General features: G+C 40.0%; 2 protein-coding genes across 14 annotated transcripts in view; one reads left to right on the forward strand and one right to left on the reverse strand.

Moving 5' to 3' along the window:
* Nucleotides 1-18,383, forward strand: part of atp11a (ATPase phospholipid transporting 11A) — a 39,647-nt gene extending 21,264 nt beyond the window's left edge. The window contains exons 12-33 of one of the 9 annotated variants that reach the window (XM_077512291.1): nucleotides 307-504; nucleotides 587-700; nucleotides 790-849; nucleotides 949-1,115; nucleotides 1,221-1,292; nucleotides 2,521-2,594; nucleotides 2,680-2,783; nucleotides 2,873-3,054; nucleotides 3,734-3,982; nucleotides 4,065-4,242; nucleotides 6,300-6,402; nucleotides 6,492-6,637; nucleotides 6,722-6,781; nucleotides 6,866-6,993; nucleotides 7,599-7,734; nucleotides 8,230-8,253; nucleotides 10,651-10,716; nucleotides 10,780-10,883; nucleotides 10,971-11,136; nucleotides 15,523-15,650; nucleotides 16,284-16,353; nucleotides 17,455-18,383. In XM_077512291.1, coding sequence (XP_077368417.1) covers nucleotides 307-504; nucleotides 587-700; nucleotides 790-849; nucleotides 949-1,115; nucleotides 1,221-1,292; nucleotides 2,521-2,594; nucleotides 2,680-2,783; nucleotides 2,873-3,054; nucleotides 3,734-3,982; nucleotides 4,065-4,242; nucleotides 6,300-6,402; nucleotides 6,492-6,637; nucleotides 6,722-6,781; nucleotides 6,866-6,993; nucleotides 7,599-7,734; nucleotides 8,230-8,253; nucleotides 10,651-10,716; nucleotides 10,780-10,883; nucleotides 10,971-11,136; nucleotides 15,523-15,650; nucleotides 16,284-16,335 — 2,511 coding nt within the window. In that variant the 3' untranslated portion in view covers nucleotides 16,336-16,353; nucleotides 17,455-18,383. The other 8 variants (XR_013282239.1, XM_077512293.1, XM_077512292.1 and 5 more) reach the window with 8 other exon arrangements.
* LOC144013431 (transcription factor Sox-1b-like) overlaps nucleotides 12,651-23,134 on the reverse strand; it is a 76,792-nt gene continuing 66,308 nt past the window's right edge. For 2 of the 5 annotated variants that reach the window (XR_013282243.1, XR_013282244.1), the window contains 3 exons: nucleotides 19,027-19,140; nucleotides 17,275-17,559; nucleotides 12,651-12,774 (listed from right to left, as the gene is read on the reverse strand). The gene's annotated coding sequence lies outside the window, so the exon portion shown is untranslated. Of the gene's footprint in view, nucleotides 12,775-17,274; nucleotides 17,560-18,466; nucleotides 18,528-19,026; nucleotides 19,141-23,134 lie in introns of those variants that run through there. The other 3 variants (XR_013282245.1, XR_013282246.1, XR_013282242.1) reach the window with 2 other exon arrangements.

Below are 23,134 nucleotides of genomic sequence, written 5' to 3' on the forward strand. Positions count from 1 at the left end.
GCCACCTGCTGGCCGTTTGTGTAATAACTACCATTTCTGCAACCGTTCTTTGCAGTTGAGAGGCTGCATCAAAGCCTTCTGTATGCTCTAGCATTAAAAAAACAAAAGCAAAAAAAACAAAAAAACAACAACATATAAATATGTCTTTGGGACACTTAGAACATTAAAAAAAAACGCATTTATACGTTATTGGGAGCAAATTAGTTAATTGCAGCATGTTACGATGTTGGTTACTTAGTTGTATTTTTTTCCAACAATGCTTATTCCTTGTGTAGAGCTTCTCACAGTCTCCTGTTGCCTCCACAGGTGATCAGGGCCTTCACAGACTTTCTGGCCTTCATGGTCCTATTCAACTACATCATCCCTGTTTCCATGTACGTCACCGTGGAGATGCAAAAGTTCCTGGGCTCGTATTTCATAATGTGGGATGATGAGATGTTTGACAAGGAGCTTGGAGAGAGAGCAGTGGTCAACACGTCAGATCTGAACGAAGAGCTGGGACAGGTTCCGCACTGTCTTCCCCTTTGTAAAAATCATTCCTCCAGGCGGCCTGTTCGTAGATTTAGCCGTTTACTCTTCTCTCCAGGTGGAGTATGTGTTTACTGATAAGACAGGGACACTGACGGAGAATAACATGGAGTTCATCGAGTGCTGTGTGGACGGCCACGTTTATGTCGCCCAAGCTATCTGTAACGGACAGGTAATATTGAAACGTTGGTTTCTCAGTTCAAAGAATTGTGCAATACATCTCAGCATTCCTTGCATCTGCTCATTATTTCACGTTCTCAGGTGATGCCTGGTGCAGACAGCATGGACATGATTGACACATCACCAGGTCCTGAGGCCAGAGTGAGTGAGGACTGAGGACACGTGTTTTTTTTTTTTTTTTTTTTTTTTATAGTACTTGTGTCTAAGTGAGAGTAACTGTTTTGGCTCTCAAAACAACAGGAGCGTGAGGAGCTGTTCTTCCGTGCACTGTGCTTATGCCACACTGTGCAAGTGAAAGAGGAGGAGACTATCGACGGCATCAAGCACGGCATCCACCACGGCAAGTCTACTTCCTTCTACATCTCGTCATCCCCGGATGAGGTGGCACTCGTGGAGGGCATGAAGAGGTGCGTTACAAAAGCGCACGTGAAACATTCGGTCATAGTATGCCACCTTGCATAAACGGTTTTATTGTGCAATATGTCTGTTGTAATATTTTCATTGTGCTGAAGGCTTGGCTTCACATATCTACGGCTCAAGGACAGTCACATGGAGATCTTGAACAGAGAGGAGGAGATTGAGAGGTTAGTATCCCTCCTTGAAACGTATTTTTAAAACTATTGATCCCTTTACTGCACAGGATTATTAATCTGCATCTTTTATGGGGGTGTGCTCAAAAAATCGATACGGCAATATATGGTTGCAGGCCTCATTACAATACACGTATCGATACGCAGGCGTCAGAATCGATATTGCTCGTTAACGTTAAATAGGCAGTTGACGTTTGCCTTTGCAGCTTACGTTGTAGCTAAAAAATACAAACCAGCAGCGTCTTTGAAGTTAATTGCCTTCAATTAATGCAAAAATAGCTCACCAGTAATTGGACACTGTCTTGCTAAGAAAAATGAAAGCAGAGGAAGAATATCAACATTTATTTACTTATAAACGTAACATGGCACGTGTCTTAACGTACCAGTTTTCCTATATTTTGTTTAAAAACGAAATAAAATGTGTCACATGAAAAAAAAAAATGCTGTTTTTATTTCCCCAAATATTTCAAATAAGCACATTTTAGAGCTGTAATTTTAATACTTTGATATTTTTGCTCATATTGGCTCATGCCTATTAATGAATGTTCCCGTGTGTCTGTGAACACTGCAAATTTAGACCAGGCTTTAGGGTAAACCAGTAGTGTTGTTCCGATACCGTTTTTTGGCTCCCGATACCGATACCCAGCTTTGCAGTATCGGCCGATACCGATACTTAAGGGTTTTTTTTCCGCAACATGAAAAAGCTGTCCTGCCATTGGTTCAGAGCATTCAAGGGCCAATAGGATATCTTAGATGCAGTGAACATATCAGTGAATGTTGTGCACGAGTAACACACAAGATGCTGCATCCAAAATCCTATATTAGCGTTGGAATTAATGGTATCGGCATGTTACTTCTGAGTAGTCACCGATACCGATACCACTGTTTTAATGCAGTATCGGCACCTCTGCCGATACCAGTGTCGGTATCGGAACAACACTATAAACCAGAAGAGCTGCTAACAAAAATATTTTTGTCAGTCAGCATGACAAACATATCCTTTAGGCATACATATGATTGTTATTATAAAATGCAAGAAAATTAATGTAATATATCGGGATACGTATCGCCTTGAAGATCAAGTATTGGGACACATATGTATCGCGACCCCTGTATCGTGATACGTATCATATCGTGAGGTTGGCGGCAATACCCAGCACTAATCTTGTAAATGGTTGATTGGATGTAGTTCAGTTACATTGTTGTCTTCCTTCCCAATCAGGTTTGAACTCCTTGAAGTTCTGACCTTTGACTCGGTTAGACGGAGGATGAGCGTCATTGTCAAGGCCAGCAATGGTAATGTCTATTCTGTTTGACTTACTCATTTCAGATTTTTTTTATGTTATATAGTTCTTCTTTGTTTATGTGCCCATGTGTGAAGGTGAACTATACCTATTCTGCAAAGGAGCAGACTCGTCTATCTTCCCAAGGGTTGTATCAGGCAAGGTGGATCAAGTCAGAGCTCGGGTGGAGCACAACGCAGTGGTGAGAGCACCCACAGACACACGATCAAAGACATGCTGCACTGGATCTCCCTTCTGCATTCATTCCGCGTCAACTGAATGTCTCCCAAGGAGGGTCTTAGGACACTCTGTGTGGCCTATCGGCCTCTCAGTCCAGCACAGTACCAAGAGGTGTGCCTGCTGTTGAGTCAAGCCAAGTTGGCGCTACAGGACAGGGACAAACGGCTGGCGGAGGCGTACGACATCATTGAGAAAGATCTCATCCTGCTGGGAGCCACCGCTGTGGAGGACAGGTAGATGGCAACTGCCATTTTGGTCTCGTCTAACTCATTTGGGATGTAGTCTCGGTAAATTTCACTCTGAGCATTCTGTGTGGAGTTTGCATGCTCTCTCCGTGCTTCTGTGAGTTTTTCTCCAGGTGCTCAGGCTTCCTCATCCGATCCCAAAGCAAGCATGCTAGGTTACATTTAACACTCTAAATTGCCCACAGGCGTTGACTTGTGACTAGTGTTGTGCAAATGGAGTCAATTAATTATTGAATTGATAATTATTAATTCATGAAACTCATAATCAATTGATTCATTAATTGTAGGAGACTCAAATGTAAAATTTAAATTAACTTTGAGCACGCCTTGGCGGCATCACATCGGTTTTTGATGATTTTTATCAGGATAACTTGATAACCTTGTTAAATCAGTCAAATGAAGGTTGGACCCTTGAACAATTTGTGAGTTATTTTTTCCAGCTTAGAGGTTAATATAAATTGATAAAACACAATCAAGTTTTGAGTTTGTGTACGTTTTTTTTTCTAATCTACGGTACTTGGAAAACTCTATTTAGGAATTCAAAAGAAGCAAAAATAGGTGGATGGAAACACCACTAATGTTAGCTAAGAGAGTATTTCAGGTCACTTTGTACTTTGCAGATTGAAGCAGAGAAAACGTTGTTTGGCCCTCCTTTTGTTTCTTGCAGACTGCAAGAAAAAGCGGCAGACACCATTGAATCTCTGCACAAGGCCGGTATGAAGGTGTGGGTGCTGACTGGTGACAAGATGGAGACGGCGGCCGCCACCTGCTACGCCAGCAAGCTTTTCCACCGCAACACGCATATCCTGGAGCTGACCACCAAGCGCACAGAAGAGCAGAGCCTTCACGATGTCCTGTTTGATCTGAGCAGAACCGTCCTCAGGCAGCACGGTGGCATGAGCAGGGACATTTCCGGGTGTGTTTGCATGTTTTGAACCACGTCAGCAGCTGAAAGTCGTGTAGTTGGTGCGCAGCGTGTCTGATTTGTGGTTGTGCAGTTTATCAGGCGACTACATGGACTACGGCCTCATCATCGATGGAGCGACCCTCTCAACGGTTATGAAGCCGGGCCAGGAGGAATCCAACTCGGGGAACTACAAAGAGATTTTCCTCGAAATTTGCCGCAACTGCAGTGCCGTACTCTGCTGTCGAATGGCACCGCTTCAGAAAGCGCAGGTGCAAAAAAAGTCATCTCAGCCCACAGATAGGGACTCACAACTCGGACACGGACTTGTGAGAGACTTGAGTGACTATATTTTGAGAATTGCAACTCGACTTAGACTCGTCCACTAAAGACTCTAGACTTGACTCTCTTTTTTTGACTCGTGAACATTACGAGTCTCTAAGGTGTGGCTTGCTCTTCTTTTCTCTTATTACTACCAATGGTGCAGCTTAGGTCCCTCTCTCTCTCTGTCTCTCTGTCTCTGTGTCTTTCTCTCTCTCTCTGTTTCTCTCTCTGTGTCTCTCTCTCTCTCTCTCTCTCTCTGTCTCTCTCTGTCTGTGTCTATCGGCGTCTCTCTTGGTGTGTCTATCTCTCTCTCTCTGTCTGTCTGTCTCTCTTTCTCTCTCTGTCACTCTCTATCGGTGTCTCTCTTGGTGTGTCTCCGTCTCTCTCTCTCTCTCTCTCTCTCTCTCTCTCTCTCTCTCTCTCTCTCTCTCTCTCTCTCTCTCTCTTTCTCTCTTTCTCTCTCTCTCTCTCTCTGTCACTATCTGTGTCTGTCTGTCTCTCTCTCTCTGTCACTCTATTTGTGTCTGTCTGTCTCTCTCTCTCTGTCACTCTCTATCTGTGTCTATCGGTGTCTCTCTCTCTGTTTTTCTCTCTCTCTCTCTCTGTCTTTCTCTCTCTCTCTCTGTTTCTCTCTCTCTCTCTCTGTCTTTCTCTCTCTCTCTGTTTCTCTCTCTCTGTCACTCTCTCTCTGTGTCTATCGGTGTCTCTCTTTCTCTCTCTCTGTCACTCTCTATCGGTGTCTATTGGTGTGTGTCTCTCTCTCTCGCTCTCTCTCTCTCTCTCTCTCTCTCTCTGTCACTCTCTATCGGTGTCTCTCTTGGTGTGTCTATCTCTCTCTCTCTGTCTGTCTCTCTTTCTCTCTCTCTGTCTCTTTCTCTCTCTGTCACTATCGGTGTCTCTCTGTCACTCTCTATCGGTGTCTATCGGTGTCTCTCTTTCTCTCTCTCTGTCACTCTCTATCGGTGTCTCTCTTTCTCTCTCTCTGTCACTCTCTATCGGTGTCTATCGGTGTCTCTCTTGGTGTGTCTGTCTCTCTCTCTCTCTCTCTCTCTCTCTCTCTCTCTCTCTCTCTCTCTGTCACTCTCTATCGGTGTCTCTCTTGGTGTGTCTATCTCTCTCTCTGTCTGTCTCTCTTTCTCTCTCTCTGTCTCTTTCTCTCTCTGTCACTATCGGTGTGTCTCTCTCTCTCTCTCTCTCTCTCTCTCTCTCTCTCTCTCTCTCTCTCACTCTCTGTCTATTGGTATCTCTCTTGGTGTCTGTCTGTCTGTCTGTCTGTCTCTCTCTCTCTCTCTATCTATCTGTCTATCGGTATCTCTATTGGTGTGTCTCTGCCTGTCTCTCTCTCTGTCTCTCTCTCTCTGTATCTATCTCTCTCTGTCTGTATCTCTCTCTCTCTTTCTGTCTCTCTCTGTCGCTGTGTGTGTGTGTATGTGTGTCTCTCTCTCTCTTTATCTCTTTCTCTCTCCTCTCTTCTCTCTCCCCCCCTAGCTTTCCATGCACCCAAGCAACATCCTGTGTTAATGAGTCGACATAATAGTAGACAAATGCAACAACACGCAATCACCAGCATGACAAAGTGGAGCAACAGGCCGCTGCAATGCTCAGCTGCCATTTGTTGTCGCTTTTGCTTTTCAACATTTTATCCAGCGACACGACGAGACATTTTATATGCAAAGTGTGTGGAGTTCAAATTACCATTGCAAATACCGTTCATTTCAGACCTCTTATTTTATTAGACATTAGAAAACACACCCAGGTAGGTGAGTCAGGGTGCTAAGTGCTACCAAGACTTGGACACGTGGTCAGGGACTTGAGACTTGACTTGAACTTGAAATTTAGACTTGATCTTGACTTGCCACTTGAGGATCAGACTTCAGACTTGGCCTTAGAGACTTGTGCCCATCTCTGTCAGCCTCTGTATCTGATGATGTCCTAAAAATAGGAGAGTAAAGATTACTGCTTTTCACTCATTGGCTCACCTTGGATTTTTTTTCTTTCTTTCTAGATTGTGAAGCTGATCAAGACGTCAAAGGAGCATCCAATCACGCTTGCCATTGGAGATGGAGCCAATGATGTCAGCATGATCCTTGAAGCTCATGTCGGCATAGGTTAACACTTTTTTTTTTTTTTCCCCCACACTTTACGCTTGCAAGTAATGTAAAGTTCAAGGGTCAAAATAGCTGGTCTTGTCCCTCAGGTATCATGGGTAAAGAGGGACGTCAGGCAGTGAGGAACAGTGACTATGCCATCCCGAAATTCAAACACCTCAAAAAGATTCTGCTTGTCCACGGACACTATTACTACATACGCATCTCTGAACTTGTACAGTACTTCTTTTACAAGGTACAGTCACATGCAGCGCGGATCGTGTTTTGTTTTCCGGCAAAGTGCAGTTGACCGACCATGTTTCCGCTTCCCTTCCCCCAGAATGTCTGCTTCATCTTTCCGCAGTTCTTATACCAGTTCTTCTGCGGTTTCTCACAACAGGTTGAGATGCGCTCACACAAACACGGCAAAGCGCAAAACGACACCACAACTCAAACGTATCATTTGTCTCTCCCTCGTCCTCAGCCACTGTATGATACAGCCTACTTGACTCTGTACAACATCAGCTTCACTTCGCTGCCTATTCTGGTCTACAGTCTCATCGAGCAGCACATCAACATGGACATCCTGAAGAAGGACCCAACTTTGTACAGGTTGGCCAAAGTTGACTCACTTCCTTCTCTGCGGATTAGTCACAAGGTTGACTGTAGGATGTGGTCATCTGACGGACATTTTCTGCGTGACTCAAACACGCTGCCGAATTTACTTATCCAAAAACACTTAACCAGCAAACAATAGTTATGTGTCGTTCCAGAAGTAATTGGACAATGTTTTATATACACCGCCATAATGAATTAACGGAACCAAAATGTCACTTTTCGGCCACTGAACGTGAACATCAATTATACTATGCATAAGTTGGCGACTATACATATTTTTGTTGGACAGCTGAAATTCTACACTCCAATTTCACTTGAGATGTTTTATTTGAAATTCATTGTTTAAATGTGGGGGGGGGGGGGGTGGAACATTGTCCAAATATTTTTTACATAACTGTACCTAGTCCAAAGTTGGACATAACATTGGTTGGAAAAAAAAAAAACAAATCTCCAATTTGTTTACTAAATCAAAAGTAACTCCCTCAGATGACCTCATAACATCCTGATCTGTAGCTCCTCCAAAAGGAGACGAATGAAGTATTGATTAGTGGATGTGTTATTGCTCAACATCACATCACGGTTTGTCCTTACCTCCACAGAGACATTGCCAAGAACTCATTACTGCGGTGGCCCATCTTCATATACTGGACTGTATTAGGTGCATATGACGCCATTGTGATGTTCTTTGGCGCTTACTTCCTGTTTGACAACACCACCTTTACCAGCAATGGACAGGTAGCAGCAATGTGTCCACAACAACACACTCTTGCTAAGTCTATTTCACAAGTCACAGTTGAGGTCACCAAAACAATTAACCGAGCAGAACAAAAATAGGCTCAGGTGAGGAAATAATAGCAGGTAGTACAAAGTCATGCACAAACAGTTTGAGGCAGTTGTCTAACTAGTTTATTTTGGTTTAGTCACGCACAGTGATCAGGTGCAGATCTACTGTAATGCCAGCTGAGTGTTAGATATCAGAGAACATTAAGACTGTCTGCTCAAATGTCACCACCATCAGTCTGCCGCCTTTCATTCTTGGCTGTTGTTACTGTCCTAAAACTTTGCAGCTTCTTGGATTATTTTTCTTTGCATCGGTTTATTTTTAATTTTTTTCTCCAGCTGCCAAACTATTGTTCAGTTTGTTATGATTTCCTTTTTCTGGCCTTCGTTTTTCTCTCTTCTTACCTTTTTGTTGCCTTTTCTTTATGCTTCTCTTTTTCCTCCTCCCAGCTAATGACAACCAACACGCAGATGGTAAGCCTGTCCACGTCTCACTGTCACCAATCCAGATCCCCAGTTTGACCCATCGCACTGCCTCATACAGAACCGCTCACCTCTCATCTCATATCCCTCTCTTGATGCTTGCTGTAGACACACCAGCTGTAGGCTAGTAGCATTTTCACTCATGCCCATGTTTACTCATATTTCAAACCTCTCTTGTACAATTAGTGAGCACTCTCAAAAAAAGGACAACTCTAGGGATCCATTTTTGTTCTCTTTTTGTGTGATGTAGCCTGTAGGGTTCACAGTTGAAGTCCGAGGTACATACACTGTAAGTACCGTATTTTCCGCACTATAAGGCGCACCTTCAATGAATGACATATTTTAAAACTTTTTCCATATATAAGGCGCTACAGTAGAGGCTGGAATTACGTTATGTATCCATTAGATGGTGCTGCGCTAAAGGGAATGTCAACAAAACAGTCAGATAGGTTAGTCAAACTTTATTAATAGATTACAATCCAGCTTTCTGACAACTCCCAAAATGAATAAACAGCCATTTTATTTTCTCTGAGGTAAAGTATTAGTATTAGCTAGCGATCCAAGATGGCGGGATCTTCTGCGCATGCGCGTCACCGATAGCGTCTTGACGGCGAGACCTGTTGCGGCTCAATATTGATCCGTATATAAGGCGCATGGTCAGCTTTTGAAAAAATTGAAGGCTCTTAGGTGCGCCTTATAGTGCGGAAAATGCGGTAGTTGAAGATGTAGCTATGTATTGAACCGAAGCGTACACTGGTGTGTTGACGGAGTGGCGTTAACCTACATAAAGGTTTTCTTTTTTTTAGTTTAAAATGGCTTTTGTCAACTTCCTGGATCCCTCCATCAAATGCTGACCAATGATAGAATACATTTTGTTCTTCTTGATTTGGTCCAGTAAATCCATCTGTATTGCGTCATACCAGCTGGGTAGCACGAAGCTAACCTTCGTCTCCTTCATCCAGGTTGCCAAACCACCTTCGTATGCTGATATGGCGAAGTAACAAAGACAAAGAGGCGTTGAAACACTGCCTAGCTGGGCTTTATTGACTGACTGCGTGACACGCAAACGCGCATTGTGCTCGAATGTAACGCGCTTCCACGCATGTGCACCCCTCACGTGCATATGTGATACTGAGACGTGAGCGTTGCCACCCAAACATTCTTCTGTGACACTACACGGGACAATACGCTATGACCCGTTCCGGCTTGAATCCAAAAATTCTGATTTGTCTTTGGTTTTTAACAGCCAGTTTGCATCTCATTATGAGTCACCTCCGATTTGTGCACAGCCATAATTTATATGAATGATGTAATTACAGGTTAAAACTGATCAGGTGTGATCAAAGATATAGTTTGTCTGTATCCATTCTTAAACGAAAGAATTATCAAGTGGAGAAGCTACATTGTAAGTACTGTTCAAGGACTTTTTGTTGTTGTTGTTGTTGTTGTTACCATAAAGGGAAGTGAAGTGTTTGAAAGGTTGCTTGGCACCTTGTGAATTTGTTGTTCATGTTGTATTCTATCCACTAATGGCCATTAGCTATTATGACCTTGGTGGGAGAATTGAAATGGATTCACCTGGCAAAAAAGTATGTTTTCTTACTTTGTGCAGAACCCAACAGTCATATGCAGAAAAATTAAGAGGTCCAGGGATAGATTCTTTTCTGTTTGGAACCCAATAGTGACATACTTGAAAGGCCTTAAAATATTCCTACTTGATAAACATATCAGCCAGTTTTGTTACGTCATCTTAAACTCAATGAATTGGTACAGATTGCAAAAGTACGTATTGTACACTTTAATATTAGCGTACAGTATTTCATATTTTCCTTACTTCCAAATGCTCATTAAAATAATTTTATCATGTTTTCAGGTTCAGTTTAATTCCAAGTTCTTTAGTTTATAACTGTGTGCCTCGTAAAGTTCTCGGGATGGGGGGAATTAGTTGTTACTGCAGAATTTTGTTTTGTTTTGTTTTGGGGTTTTTTAAAGGCATTACCGGTATATTAAATGTATTCACACATTAGTGTAAAGAAAACGTAAATTTTCATGCATGTATGATGCTCAATAAAAACAAATTATTTAAAAAAAAAAAAAAACAACAACAAAAAAAACAGGCCAAAGTTATGTTGCTTATTTAATTGCTCCAAATTGCGTTAATTTGCCAACTGCATACTCTGGTATCATTTTTACAACCGCTGTTGTCCCTCCCTCTGCTTCATGTTGCTGTTCACCATCTGTTTGATTGATTGACTTGTGCTGATTTTGTGCACATATTCCTCACATATGTTACTCCACAATGTTTGTTTTGTACAATTAAAATGATTTATGACTTGGACTTGAACAAGAAAACCTTTTTTTCTTTTTTTTTTTTTCCCCTCTCTGCAGATGTTTGGAAATTGGACCTTTGGGACGCTGGTTTTTACAGTGCTGGTCTTCACAGTTACATTCAAGGTACTCAAATGCACAAACACTCACTCACGCTCGCATGCATTTGACACGTCTGTCTGCTTCCAGTTGGCCCTGGACACACATTACTGGACCTGGATCAACCACTTTGTCATATGGGGCTCGCTTATCTTCTTTGTGGTGTTCTCTCTGCTGTGGGGAGGGATCATCTGGTAGCTTTTTTGTACCACATCATATTTCGATGTCATGATGAGCTCTTCTCGCTGTTAAAACTCACTTTTGTGACTTTTGCCCCGCAGGCCTTTCCTCAACTACCAAAGGATGTACTACGTGTTCATGCAGATGTTGTCCAGTGGCCCCGCCTGGCTTAGCATAGTACTGTTGGTTACAGCCAGTCTTCTGCCAGATGTGCTTAAGAAGGTCATTTGGAGGACACTGTGGCCCACTACAACGGAACGTATACAGGTAAAGCGCTTCTCCTTTTTTGCCCAACGTACCAGATTTGCTTCCAGCATTAATTTGTGTCGTTTAAAAGTTGGTAAGATTGTGACAGCGCGTTGTCTAACTGTTGGCTGTGGGTCAGCAGATGTATGCAGGACTCGGATATGTTCCTGCTCTTGTGGATGTAAGTCACTCAGCCTCTCTGTGTGCGCTTCCGTGCTCTTTTACTTCATTTCACACGAGTGCAATCGAAGTTGTGTTTAGCGAAGAGGCGTGCTGGAGATCTGGACCTGAAAGTGTTGATTTTGAAACTGTTTTCTGAACTCATTTTCACGGAAGCTGTTTGACTGGATTTTGACTGATATTGCAAGGCCCACAGAAGATTGTGTTCTATTGCTATAAAAAAAAAAAAAAAATGGAACCTACCAAAAGAAAGATTAGAGGCTTTTCTTTCATCAGGAAATATATTTCCGTTTCTGTTTTGCAGCAATTAGCATTAAAATATAGCTAAGTTTCATCATTATTCACAAATCTGCTTAGAATTGTGGGGAAACAGCTCGTTTCCATCATGGCCCTGGTTGATCTATTATACTCTGGTGCCACCTGCTGGCTGTTTTTGTCATTACAGGTACTACTGGGTTTTTATTTATTTATTTATTTATTTATGTATATATTTATTTTTTTCCCGCCACATGTTCTTTGCAGTTGAGAGGCTGCATCAAAGCCTTCTGTATGCTCTAACATAAAAAAAAAAACGTAAAAATAAGTCTTTGGGACACTTAGTACATTTAAAATACAACGTATTTATACGTTTTTGGGAGCAAATGAGTTAGTATTGTCCCCATCCTTTCAGCCTGAAGTGCATTCATTGGCCAGTTAGAAATGCATCAGTGAGCTGCTTGATCCATATTACGATTTGTGATCTAAACTTTCTCAGCTCCCTTTACTTGTAGAGATCTAATAATCAACATGATTGATCCTAAAATGTTTCTCTCACTCTTCCCTTCAGTTTTAATAACTATCACTTCAATGCTGTACATCTTTTTATAGCTCTGATGTCCTGAGCTTTAACTTTCTGCCCTTTCCCTTCTTTTCCTCACCATCCTGACTTCCTGGTTCCTCCGTCCCCCTCCTACGACCTTGCTGCTCCCCTGTCAGATGAAACGTCGGTGCCTTGCCTCTCAGCCTTCCACCATCTTTATGCTGTCTCAGACCTCCAGCCGAATCAGTTTCTAACCCCGCCCCGAGGTGACCCGTCCGCTGCCTTTCCTTTCAGCCCCGCCTACACGTCCTCTTTCCGGCTGCGTTCTTTTTTCTTTTTTCTTTTTTAATGTGTTCATTTTGCATGAAACTGAAGTCACGTCTGGATTCGCCTATGAAGAGAAGAAAAAAAATGTTTGTTTGTGTGTGTGTTCGTGTATGCAGCATGTGACAGATAATAGAGCTTATGACGAGGCCGAAGCCTGCCTGAGTTCTGACTCCTTGCTAGGTGGGCTAGCAGTCACACAAGCATGGTAAAGCTTACCTAATTGCGCGCGTGCGTGCGTGCGTGCGTGCGTGTGCTGTTCTACATCAATGAAGTTTGAAGCTCAGGTGGTTGTGCATGTGTGTGGGCCGCTTGGGTGGATCTCTGGGGCCCTCTGGTGACTGAGCGCATCCTTTCTATCAAAAAAAAAAAAAAAGAAGAAAAAATCCATGGCGCTGAACATTCATGTTTCTATTTGCATGGTTTGGTTGTTCATAAAGAAGCCATAAAAGTAGGGATGTAACGGTATCCAAACGTCACGAGACGGCATTATCACGATATGACCATCATGCTACAAATATTATCACAACATTGTGGGGAGGTTGGCAATGAAAAAGCTCACCATACTAGGGCTGGGTTCAAAATATCGATATATCGATATCGTATCGATACGCCTTTTCATATCACAATATCGATACATAAAACAATGTATCGATATAACAATCCCCCCCAGAAGCCAGCTGGGATAGGCTCCAGCACCCCCATGACCCTTGTGAGGAAAAGTGGTTCAGAAAATGGATGGATAGATATCACAACAATGTGAATGTTGTGAGTCCGTTTTTTTTTTTTTTTTTTTTTTTTTTTTGTCAATTATTTACACAGCCTGTAATGTGGTTGTAATTGATTTAAATGATTTGTTTTTATAAGGCCATGTTGGATAAAAGATTATTAATGTAACTGCAATGGATTAAATTCTTAATGTAAATATTCATATTTTTACTTATGCATTAAATTAGAGTAACAAGTTTCTACTATTTGCTGCATTGGTCATTTTGACTGTCTAAAATACCTCGCGTGAATTCCTCAACTGAACCGAAAATTGTTGTGAATCGGGAATCGACTCAAATCGGGCCCTTGTGAATCAAATCGAATCGATTTTGGAAATCTGAATCGATACCTAGCCCTACACCATACTATATAAAAACGCTCAATACTGTGTTTAAAAAAAAAAAAAAAAAAAAAAAAAAAAAAAAAAAAAAAAAAAATCACAATATTGTGTTTTTGTACGTAATGGACCCTTTTCGCAAAAAAAGGAAAATACGTCATTACTGTGAATCTTAGCTTCCGGTCCTTTTATTAAGTGCCAGAAGCAAGATGGATCGCAGAGTATATTGTACACTATCTCGACAATTTGCCCAAAATCCCCTTTGCCGATGTGGAAACGAGCATTGTGCAAGAAATCTCCTATCAGGAATAAAAGAAGAATGAAGAAAGGGTACACCCGCACATCTCTATACGTCTTACTGTATGCCGAGTTCAACCTCTGAAAATATAACAATCGCCAGAGTGTTTTGCATTATTTTGGCATTCAGCCTTCCTCCCCCATAGACCAGGGATGGGCAATCTCGGTCCTCGAGGGCCGGTGTCCCTGCAGGTTTTTGAGGCTTCCGTTTTCCAACACAGCTGATATATGATCAGCTCATCAGCAAGCTCTGCATAAGAGGGATAACGATCTCGTTGATTGGAATCAGCTTGTGTTGGAAAACGGACACCTCAAAAACCTGCAGGGACACCGGCCCTCGAGGACCGAGATTGCCCATCCCTGCCATAGACGCTCACTATAAAAAGCGCAACGGGTTAACACGTGGCAGTTTTCATATTGTGATATTGCCATTATTATATTGCCATTATCGTTACATCCCTATATAAAAGTGAACACCAGCATCCCGGTTGATCAATCGGACTAAAAAAAAAATCAAGTGCTGCTAATTCAGGCATTTATTTGGAAGCATGCTTCAAAAGTTTAAGGAATCTCTTTTGAAAATCTGAACTCAACCGGGATGCTCGTCCAACTCTATGGAGGACCAAAACTGACAAAATTCGAAATAAATAAATGACTAAATAAATAAATAAATGTCTAAAAGTGAAAATAAAAATGAATATAAAAAAATAATCATTCGAAAATTCTATCTATAAAAATAAATGGAAATAAATCCGTTTTTATTTTCACTTTTAGTCATTTATTTATTTAGACTATTTATTTCGTCATTTATTTATCTATTTATTTAGTCATTTCTTTTTGTATTTCGTCATTTATTTACTTAGTCATTTATTTAGTCATTTATTTATTTTGGATTTTGGCAGTTTTGGGCCGTACAGCCAAGTCGAAATGTTATTCAAATAAGGGGGCGGTCCTAAGCGTGTCTTGGGTTGGACTCCGCCGTTGCAAACTGCCTGTGATTGGCCGAGTGAGCAGCTCGGCGAACAAGGAAGTCTCGCCGGCTTGCAATGGACGACGATCGTGTCCACTGTCTGCTCTCACTTGTTGTCTTGCAACTCAAGTCGCAAGTTGAGGTGACGGTGGACACGATCGTCGTCCATTACTGGAGGTCTCCATTGCAAGCCGGCGAGACTTCCTTGTTCGCCGAGCTGCTCACTCGACCAATCACAGGCAGTTTACAACGGCGGAGTCCAACCCAAGACACGCTTAGGACCGCCCCCTCATTTGAAGAACATTTCGACTTGTATTTACGGCCCAAAAGTGCCAAAATTCAAAATAAATAAATGACTAAATAAATAAATGACGAAATACAAAAAGAAATGACTAAATAAATAGATAAATAAATAATCAAATAAATAATTGTCTAAATAAATAAATAAATGACTAAATAAATAAATAAATGTAAAAAGAAAATTAATAAATAAATGACAAAGTGAAAATAAAAACGGATTTATTTCCATTTATATATATATTTTTTTTAGATATAATTTTCTAATTATATTTTTTATATTCATTTTTATTTTCACTTTTAGACATTTATTTATTTGTTTAGTCATTTATTTATTTCGAATTTTGGCAGTTTTGGTCCTCCGTACCACCTCCTCCACAGCCTTCCATAACTTTATGCCCCCCCCCCCCCCCCACCCTTCTGCTACTCCCACAGAATGCTGATAAACTATACAAGGGTCAGCTTTCGGAGTTCACCCCCCTGTCATCCATCCACGCTGCTCCCAAGGCCGGCGGCCACCGTCGAGGTTCCGGCAACCGCAGGAACACGCCTAACCCTCCGAGGTCTGAACCTTTTACCAAGAAAGCCATGTTGGCACGCTGGCAAATGCCACCAGACTATTGCACCTTCGCGCCGCTGCTGAGATTCACTGACGTCAACCGCACCTCAAAGCAGGGCCACGCCTTCAGCGGGGCAGGGCCCGAGACCTCGGTCTAATTTTTTTTTTTAATTGCCATCAAACAACTGTTTTGTGAACGGAACACATTGAATTCTCCACAGATGGACCAGAATCTTCTAAGCGGAGCTATGCTAATTTATTGACGTCACTACACTGGAATACCAGAACATGTTGCAAATAGCAGGTTGAAAGTGACCTTTCACGACTGTTCCCCAAGTCAGCAGCCAAGCACGACACAAAGCATTATGGGATGACTACGAAGGAGGACCACATCCCGATAAGGGCTCCAGTGTCACAACTTCGCAGCTCGACGGCATCACGCGTACTGGCCCTTTAATTCTGAAGTGCAATTGGATTGTGGGGCGGTATTTCGAATTATGACGGGTTCATCGAGCGCCGTCATCTTATGCAGACTGAAATTGTGATGGCGGCCGCGAGATCTCCTCTTAGCCCCGCCTATGAACTGAGCTTCTGCTTCCTTCTTTCTCACTGTCCGTGTGCTCTGTGTCTTTTATAGGACAAACTGGTCCTGCCTGCGTGCAAACACTTTGTCCCGAAACGCTTCATAAGGACACACTGCAGCAAGTGTAAGGAGGGTGTCTCAAGAGGGCTGAGGCTCGCGTGTTTTACGCTTGCCGGCTTCTCCGTGTATCTCGTCTAGCTAGCATTAGCCTAGCATTATAGCCATCACAGTATGTAGTGTGTTTTGTAGGGATAGACCGATAATCGGCTGGGCCGATTATCGGTGCCGATATTTGGCATTTTGACAAATATCGGCATCGGCCATGTTTTTTAATCCGAAGGCCGATAAAGCTGGTATCTCGCTGAGCAGTAAATCCTTGCGAACGTAACGAATTTGGGGTTTTCATCAGGAATTGTAAGATGTTCACAGACAGTTTTTAACTAGTTGTAAACACATTTGGAACATATTCAGACAAATCTTTCACTGCAAAGTTCTTTTGAAACGTTTTACGAATCCGAATAAAAACCCCAAATGAGCTACATTCGCATGCATTTGTCACGAAGTGAGATGCGGGGAACTTTTCATTTACGGATCTATTTAAAATTCCACTTTATAAAAAATAGGAACTTCCCACATGTTTTAATTTAAAAAAATAAATAAATAAATCAAGAAATTATGTTGAAATTTTTTATATATATATATATATGTATATATATATATATTTACAGTATAAATCTTCTATTTACTTGCTTTTTAAATTTTTATTTATATATTTTTAATTTAGCCTAACACATGCTAACGACCCTGGAAGCTCCCTGCAATTGTTATTTTTTTTTTTATTAAACAAATGGGTCAATATAGTATTTAATTTTTTATTTTCTATTTTACTGCAAATGAATATCGGCATGAAATATAGGTTATCGGCCTCTTGACTACTAATAATCTGTATCGTTATCGGCCTTGATAAAACCATATCGGTCTATCTCTATTGTTTTGCTTGCGTACACTAGACATTAGAATAGCATGTATGCTGCTAGCACTTTACCCTTCTTAGTTGTGGCCCTTTTTCGAAGGAATCTTCTGCTAGCAGTGGTAGTTGCGCAACTGCGCTAGCTGTCTCGTTGCCTTCGATGTTATAAATATGTATCAAATTTCCACGTCCGTTTCATCTGCCTCCTCTCCTGTCTTCTTTCTTTCCCTTTCCTCCTTCAAACTTATCCACCAGTCGTTGCCCGTCGCGACAACGCCGCCGCCGATGTGGTCCGGCCCACGTGACCGCCAGCTTCACTTTGTCCGCCATCGTCGTCTTCAACGCGTCGCCGCCGCCCCGCTACGTGAATAGAAAGAAGTAGAAGGAATGTTACTCTCGATTTGTCGTCTCAGAACCAAAGCCTCGTCGCCGCTCGGGGATCTTTGTAGCTGCTTCCTGTTAGGTGCCTTGTGTAGCTGTCGTGTCCGCGACGCCGAGTGCGTGTGGGTACGTCACCGAGCGGGTGAATGTAAAACGGCGCTGGAAAACCAATCAAAGAACAAAACTGCACGTTTGACCACTTGCATATACGTTCATTCTTTGTATGTATGTTTTGTTTTTTTTATGTTTTATATGCCGCACATGGAGAAAGACTTATTTAAATGCCGTCAACCGATGTTACAAACTGTGACTTTATTTTTAACCGATGTATTTCTTACACGAGCGTCTCTATTTGGACTTGTGTTGCTGTTGGCTTATGACAGAAGCAGTTCATGTACTTTTTGTATCTAATTTTGTCATGTACCTCTAGTTTTGGCTGCGGTACTTCAACTATTTTACTATCTGGCGAAAGTATTGATTTGACACGAATAAAGTGGATTGGGATGGACGAAACACTTGACCGTGCATTGAGAAGAGCTTGAAAAGTTGAAGAAAAAATGCCCTTGGGATACCTGACACTGCAGAAAATTGGTTATTTGCCTTTTGCTATAAAAGCTTCCGAAGCCATTTGTGTGGATGTGGGGGTCAAACTGCACCAACTGAACTTGACCTATTGACCTACCAAAGCCATCCAAAACTGACAGTTTCGACTACAATGTTCAATTTTACACGTTAATTAAATGGTGTCCTGTGTTCGTCTTTGCAGACAGTATATAGAAATAAATGTTGACACAAATACAAAACACAGACTTAAGTTAATAAATGTTCTGTTCTTTTGAGTACAATTTTGGGGTCTCTTGTATGCTGTTTTAAAGGGATACTTAACGACCAATCACAGGTGACCTGTTTTCTGGGTTTGGTTTCCTCAGCACAGGTGATGTCATCTTCTGTTGACAGCAAGTGGAAAAACGAGTTTTTTTTTTAAAGGTATTCATTGTTCATGAAAAATAATGAAGGTATCACATTAATTATAGACAAAATCTTATTACTGTTGAAAATGGCTCAATGAATCAAGAATGCTTGCCGACCATATACGAAGCTATAGAAGGCAACCGTACATTTGCAAACAAACTAAATTTCAAACCAAAATGGGCAGACTAAACTCAGGTGTCAAACTTTTTTCTTTCAGAGCAACACTGTCATTTGTCGCAGAAAAATAAATCCCCTCAATTTATCTTCTCTTCATGCCCTCGTAGATATGCTTTTTTTTTTTTTTTTGCCTGCAATTCACCTGTTCTCCACTGAGGTGCAGCACAGTAGTACTGTAAACCAAAGTGAAAACCCAGAGTTTCTCTTATATAGATCACCGATTTCAAGTGATGTACTACATCATACATTATTATGTACTATACTGTTATGTCCTAAAGTGTAAAAAGAGATTTTTACCATGCTTTGTATGTATCTTGGACGCATTTGATTGGATTGGAGTCATCCTCCATTCACTTCTGTCGCAGCACATCTCTGCACTCTCTTCCTTGCTGGGAGCCGTGAAGAAGGTCACTGTTGAGAGGTGGGCATTGGGGCCTTAAGTGAATATAGGTGATGACTCTGAAAACATTTACTCCCAGCAAATCTTTAAAAAAAAAAAAAAAAAAAAAAAAAAAGGCAAAACCAATTCATGCTGAACTGTTTTACTCAATTGGCTGCAAATTACAAAAGACGTTCCTTCTAAAAAGAAATGCTGAACACACGTTGACTAGAAGCGAAGTGCGCGCCTCGAATTCAAGGTGCATTATGGGTAGCGGCGTGGTGCATTGTGGGTAGACGAAACTACCAAACGGTCATTGAAAATGAATTGGATCCAATGGAATCGGCTCTGAAAGAAACGTTTCAACCGATGGAAAGTTGTTGTTTTGTTTTTTTCATTAACATGCATAGCATGTGGTTTACTGACATCGGGGAAGTTGACTTGAAAGCTTTAAAGTGTACAGTTAGGCAAAGATTGTCACCACTCTTAATCTCAGTCTTTCAAGTTTTCCCTCGCGCATGCGCAAACTTAATGCGCACTTCGCTTATTGCGTTACATGGATGTGTTTACACCTGAATACTCGTGGTGGAGGATCCTCTATCCACATGTTTATCTGGATCTGCGTTAACCTGCTACTAAATAACTAATGATGAAAGGTAGGTAAAGAAAACATAAATATTCACTGGCTTTGCACCCATGTCAAACCTGAGGCAGCCAATGGCGTGAAAAATCATTGAATTAGTTGTAAAATTCTGACATTAGTGCAATGCTTCTCAATTATTTTCTGTCATGCCCCCCCAGTAAGAAGAAAACATCTCACGCCCCCCACCCCCACGCGATTAGAAATCGTATCATTTGTCTATAAAATTGTTATAAGCACACCTCTGCATAACACTGTATCCTTATTAACGTATAAGAGAATTAAAAAAAAGAAAGAAATATGGAGCAACTTACAACAAAGAATAGCTTTATTAACTGTAACAGAAAAGATTTAAAGTGCATCTGAAATTCAAAAATAAAATTAAATCCGTAATTAAACATTTTTTGACTGACCATTTCAAACCATATGATACGAAAAATAAAATTACATAGAATCAATAAATAATAATGCATTCAAACTGATCACCAACATTAACTCAGGAGCACAATATTAAAACAAAAAAAACAAAAAAACTTTAACCTGCAAAACCTAAATTATATAAAATAATTTGTGCTGATTTTTTTTTTTTTTTTTTTTTTGCTGTGTGCAACGCGTGCATGCTCAATTCAAACAAAACCCCTAAACCACCGAGCAAATCCTCCGTGCGCACACTCTGCCAATAACGAGAGTGCCACTGCCCCCTAATGTAGTGGAGGTGCAATTGCACTTTATTCTAGAACAGGAAAAAATTTAAAAAAAAAAAACATAAAAAAGCATGTTCCCCGAGGTCAATGATGGAGCCTCGTGCCACCGTCCCCCCCCCCTTGGGGGCCGCCCCACTATTTGAGAAGCGCTGGTATTGTTGGATTGTTTTCTTTCATTTCGCTCATCATGACCTTGCTTGAAAAACGAGTTGAAGCCGCAAGGAAAAACTTAAGTCTGTTTATTCTTTTGAATGTTTGTCAACAAGGTTCAAATATCTTTTTTCTTTTTTTTTTAATTGTTTGGCAGGATCCTCAACCTTGGTCGCTCCTCTCAAGGGAAATTGTGCAGAATTTTTTTTTTCTTTCCCTCCCGTCATTTCAAGATTGTCTTGTCTTCAGCGTTCATTACTGTCTTGAGTGACAGACAATAGACTCAGATAGCAAACCAGACAATCAGGTCTGAAGGATGTCCAGTCAGTGTGAGCAATATACAATGTCAGTACGTGTCTTCGCCCAACAATGTCACTGAATTCTCACATGCAAGCCGCAAATGGTTTCGTGTTGTAAGGGTTTTCTTTTCATTTCCAAAACATACATTTTTACTATTTATCAATAACAATAAAATCAATATTTTTTGACTGTTATAATCCTGACCTTGAGGGTATTTTGTTGTTTTTACAAAATAAAAATAGAGCCCCCTTTTTTTTCTGTCTGCTCAGTAAAGCAACGTGAGCGACTAGATTGGGAGGATCCTCAAAAACTTGAGCACCAGAACAAAACTGTGTGTGTGCCAATGTCAACCTCCATCATGGCGGTGCATGTCGTTATGGGAAAACTGTCTATTATAGTGAGACATTTGAAAAATATATAAGAACTAACGACCCCCCTTCTGAAAGCTAATTACAACTAACTGACTAAGAAAAAAATGTCTCTTTCTCTCTGCTTACCCTCTTTTTTTTATTGTTCTCCACTATCAGCCACTCAGCCTAAAAGCTTGTTGTGCTCTCCTGACTTTCCTTAAAAACAAAAAAAAACAAAAACATACAACCAGTCCTGAGCAGGTTGAGGATTCTGCTGCTGGTTACAGTTCTCCATAAATCCTCTTCAAAGCTTGAACTGAGGTTAAAGGTCATCACTCATTATCTTCATACATGCAGGTTTGTGTGCGTGCGTGCATATCAAATCACACCCAGGTGACATATACGTCAAGTGTCTTTCTCAGCAGGGGAAAGTCTGAGTTTCTGAGGAGGAAGGGATAAAAACCCTGAAAGATTTAGACTGAGACTTCGACTTGACTTTATTGATCCCTTCGGGATGGCTCCCTCTGGGAAATTTACATGTCCAGCAGCAATGAGAACAGATAATAAAATAAAAAATAATTCAATCAATCAATAAATAAGGTTATTACACCAGAGATTGAATTAATAATAATAATAATAATAATAATAATAATAATAATAAAAATCAAATGACAATTAAAAATTCAATATATCAATCAATGTTATTACACCAGAGATTGAATTAATAATAATAATAATAATAATAACAACAATAATAATAATAATAATAAAAAAAAGAAAAATAAAAATTCAATCAATCAATAAATAAGGTTATTACACCAGAGATTGAATTAATAATAATAATAATAATAATAATAAATAAAATGAAAAATAAAAATTCAATCAATCAACAAATAAGGTTATTACACCAGAGATTGAATTAATAATAATAATAATAATAATAATAATAATAACAATAAAAATCAAATGAAAATTAAAAATTCAATATATCAATCAATGTTATTACACCAGAGATTGAATTAATAATAATAATAACAATAATAATAATAATAATAATAATAATAAATAAATAACATGAAAAATAAAAATTAAATCAATCAATAAATAAGGTTATTACACCAGAGAGTGAATTAATAATAATAATAATAATAATAATAATAATAATAATAAATAAAATGAAAAATAAAAATTCAATCAATCAATAAATAAGGTTATTACACCAGAGATTGAATTAATAATAATAATAATAATAATAATAATAATAATAATAAATAAAATGAAAAATAAAAATTCAATCAATCAATAAATAAGGTTATTACACCAGAGATTGAATTAATAATAATAATAATAATAAAATAAAATGAAAAATAAAAATTCAATCAATCAATAAATAAGGTTATTACACCAGAGATTGAATTAATAATAATAATAATAATAATAATAAATAAAATGAAAAATAAAAATTCAATCAATCAATAAATATTACACCAGAGATTGAATTAATAATAATAATAATAATAATAAAATAAAATGAAAAATAAAAATAAAAATTCAATCAATCAATAAATAAGGTTATTACACCAGAGATTGAATTAATAATAATAATAATAATAATAAGAAGAAGAAAAATAATACAAAAAAAGACATCCTAAAGCGCATATGTACCGACATGCACACGCACACTCGTGACGATGCTTTTGTAACGACTTGGAGACACAGTAATGACTTCCATAATATCTTCCTGTTGCGAAGGAGAGCGAGCGAGGGCACGGAGGAAAGCGAGCGAGCACTTTTCCTGGCCTCCTATTGTCACTCGACCCTGCAAGAGCTTTTAGTCTTCGCCTCCAACTTATCGGCCGAGCAGCCGCGCGGGGGGGACAGT

Source organism: Festucalex cinctus, chromosome 2 (assembly GCF_051991245.1).
Source record: "Festucalex cinctus isolate MCC-2025b chromosome 2, RoL_Fcin_1.0, whole genome shotgun sequence".
Lineage (NCBI taxonomy): Eukaryota > Metazoa > Chordata > Actinopteri > Syngnathiformes > Syngnathidae > Festucalex > Festucalex cinctus.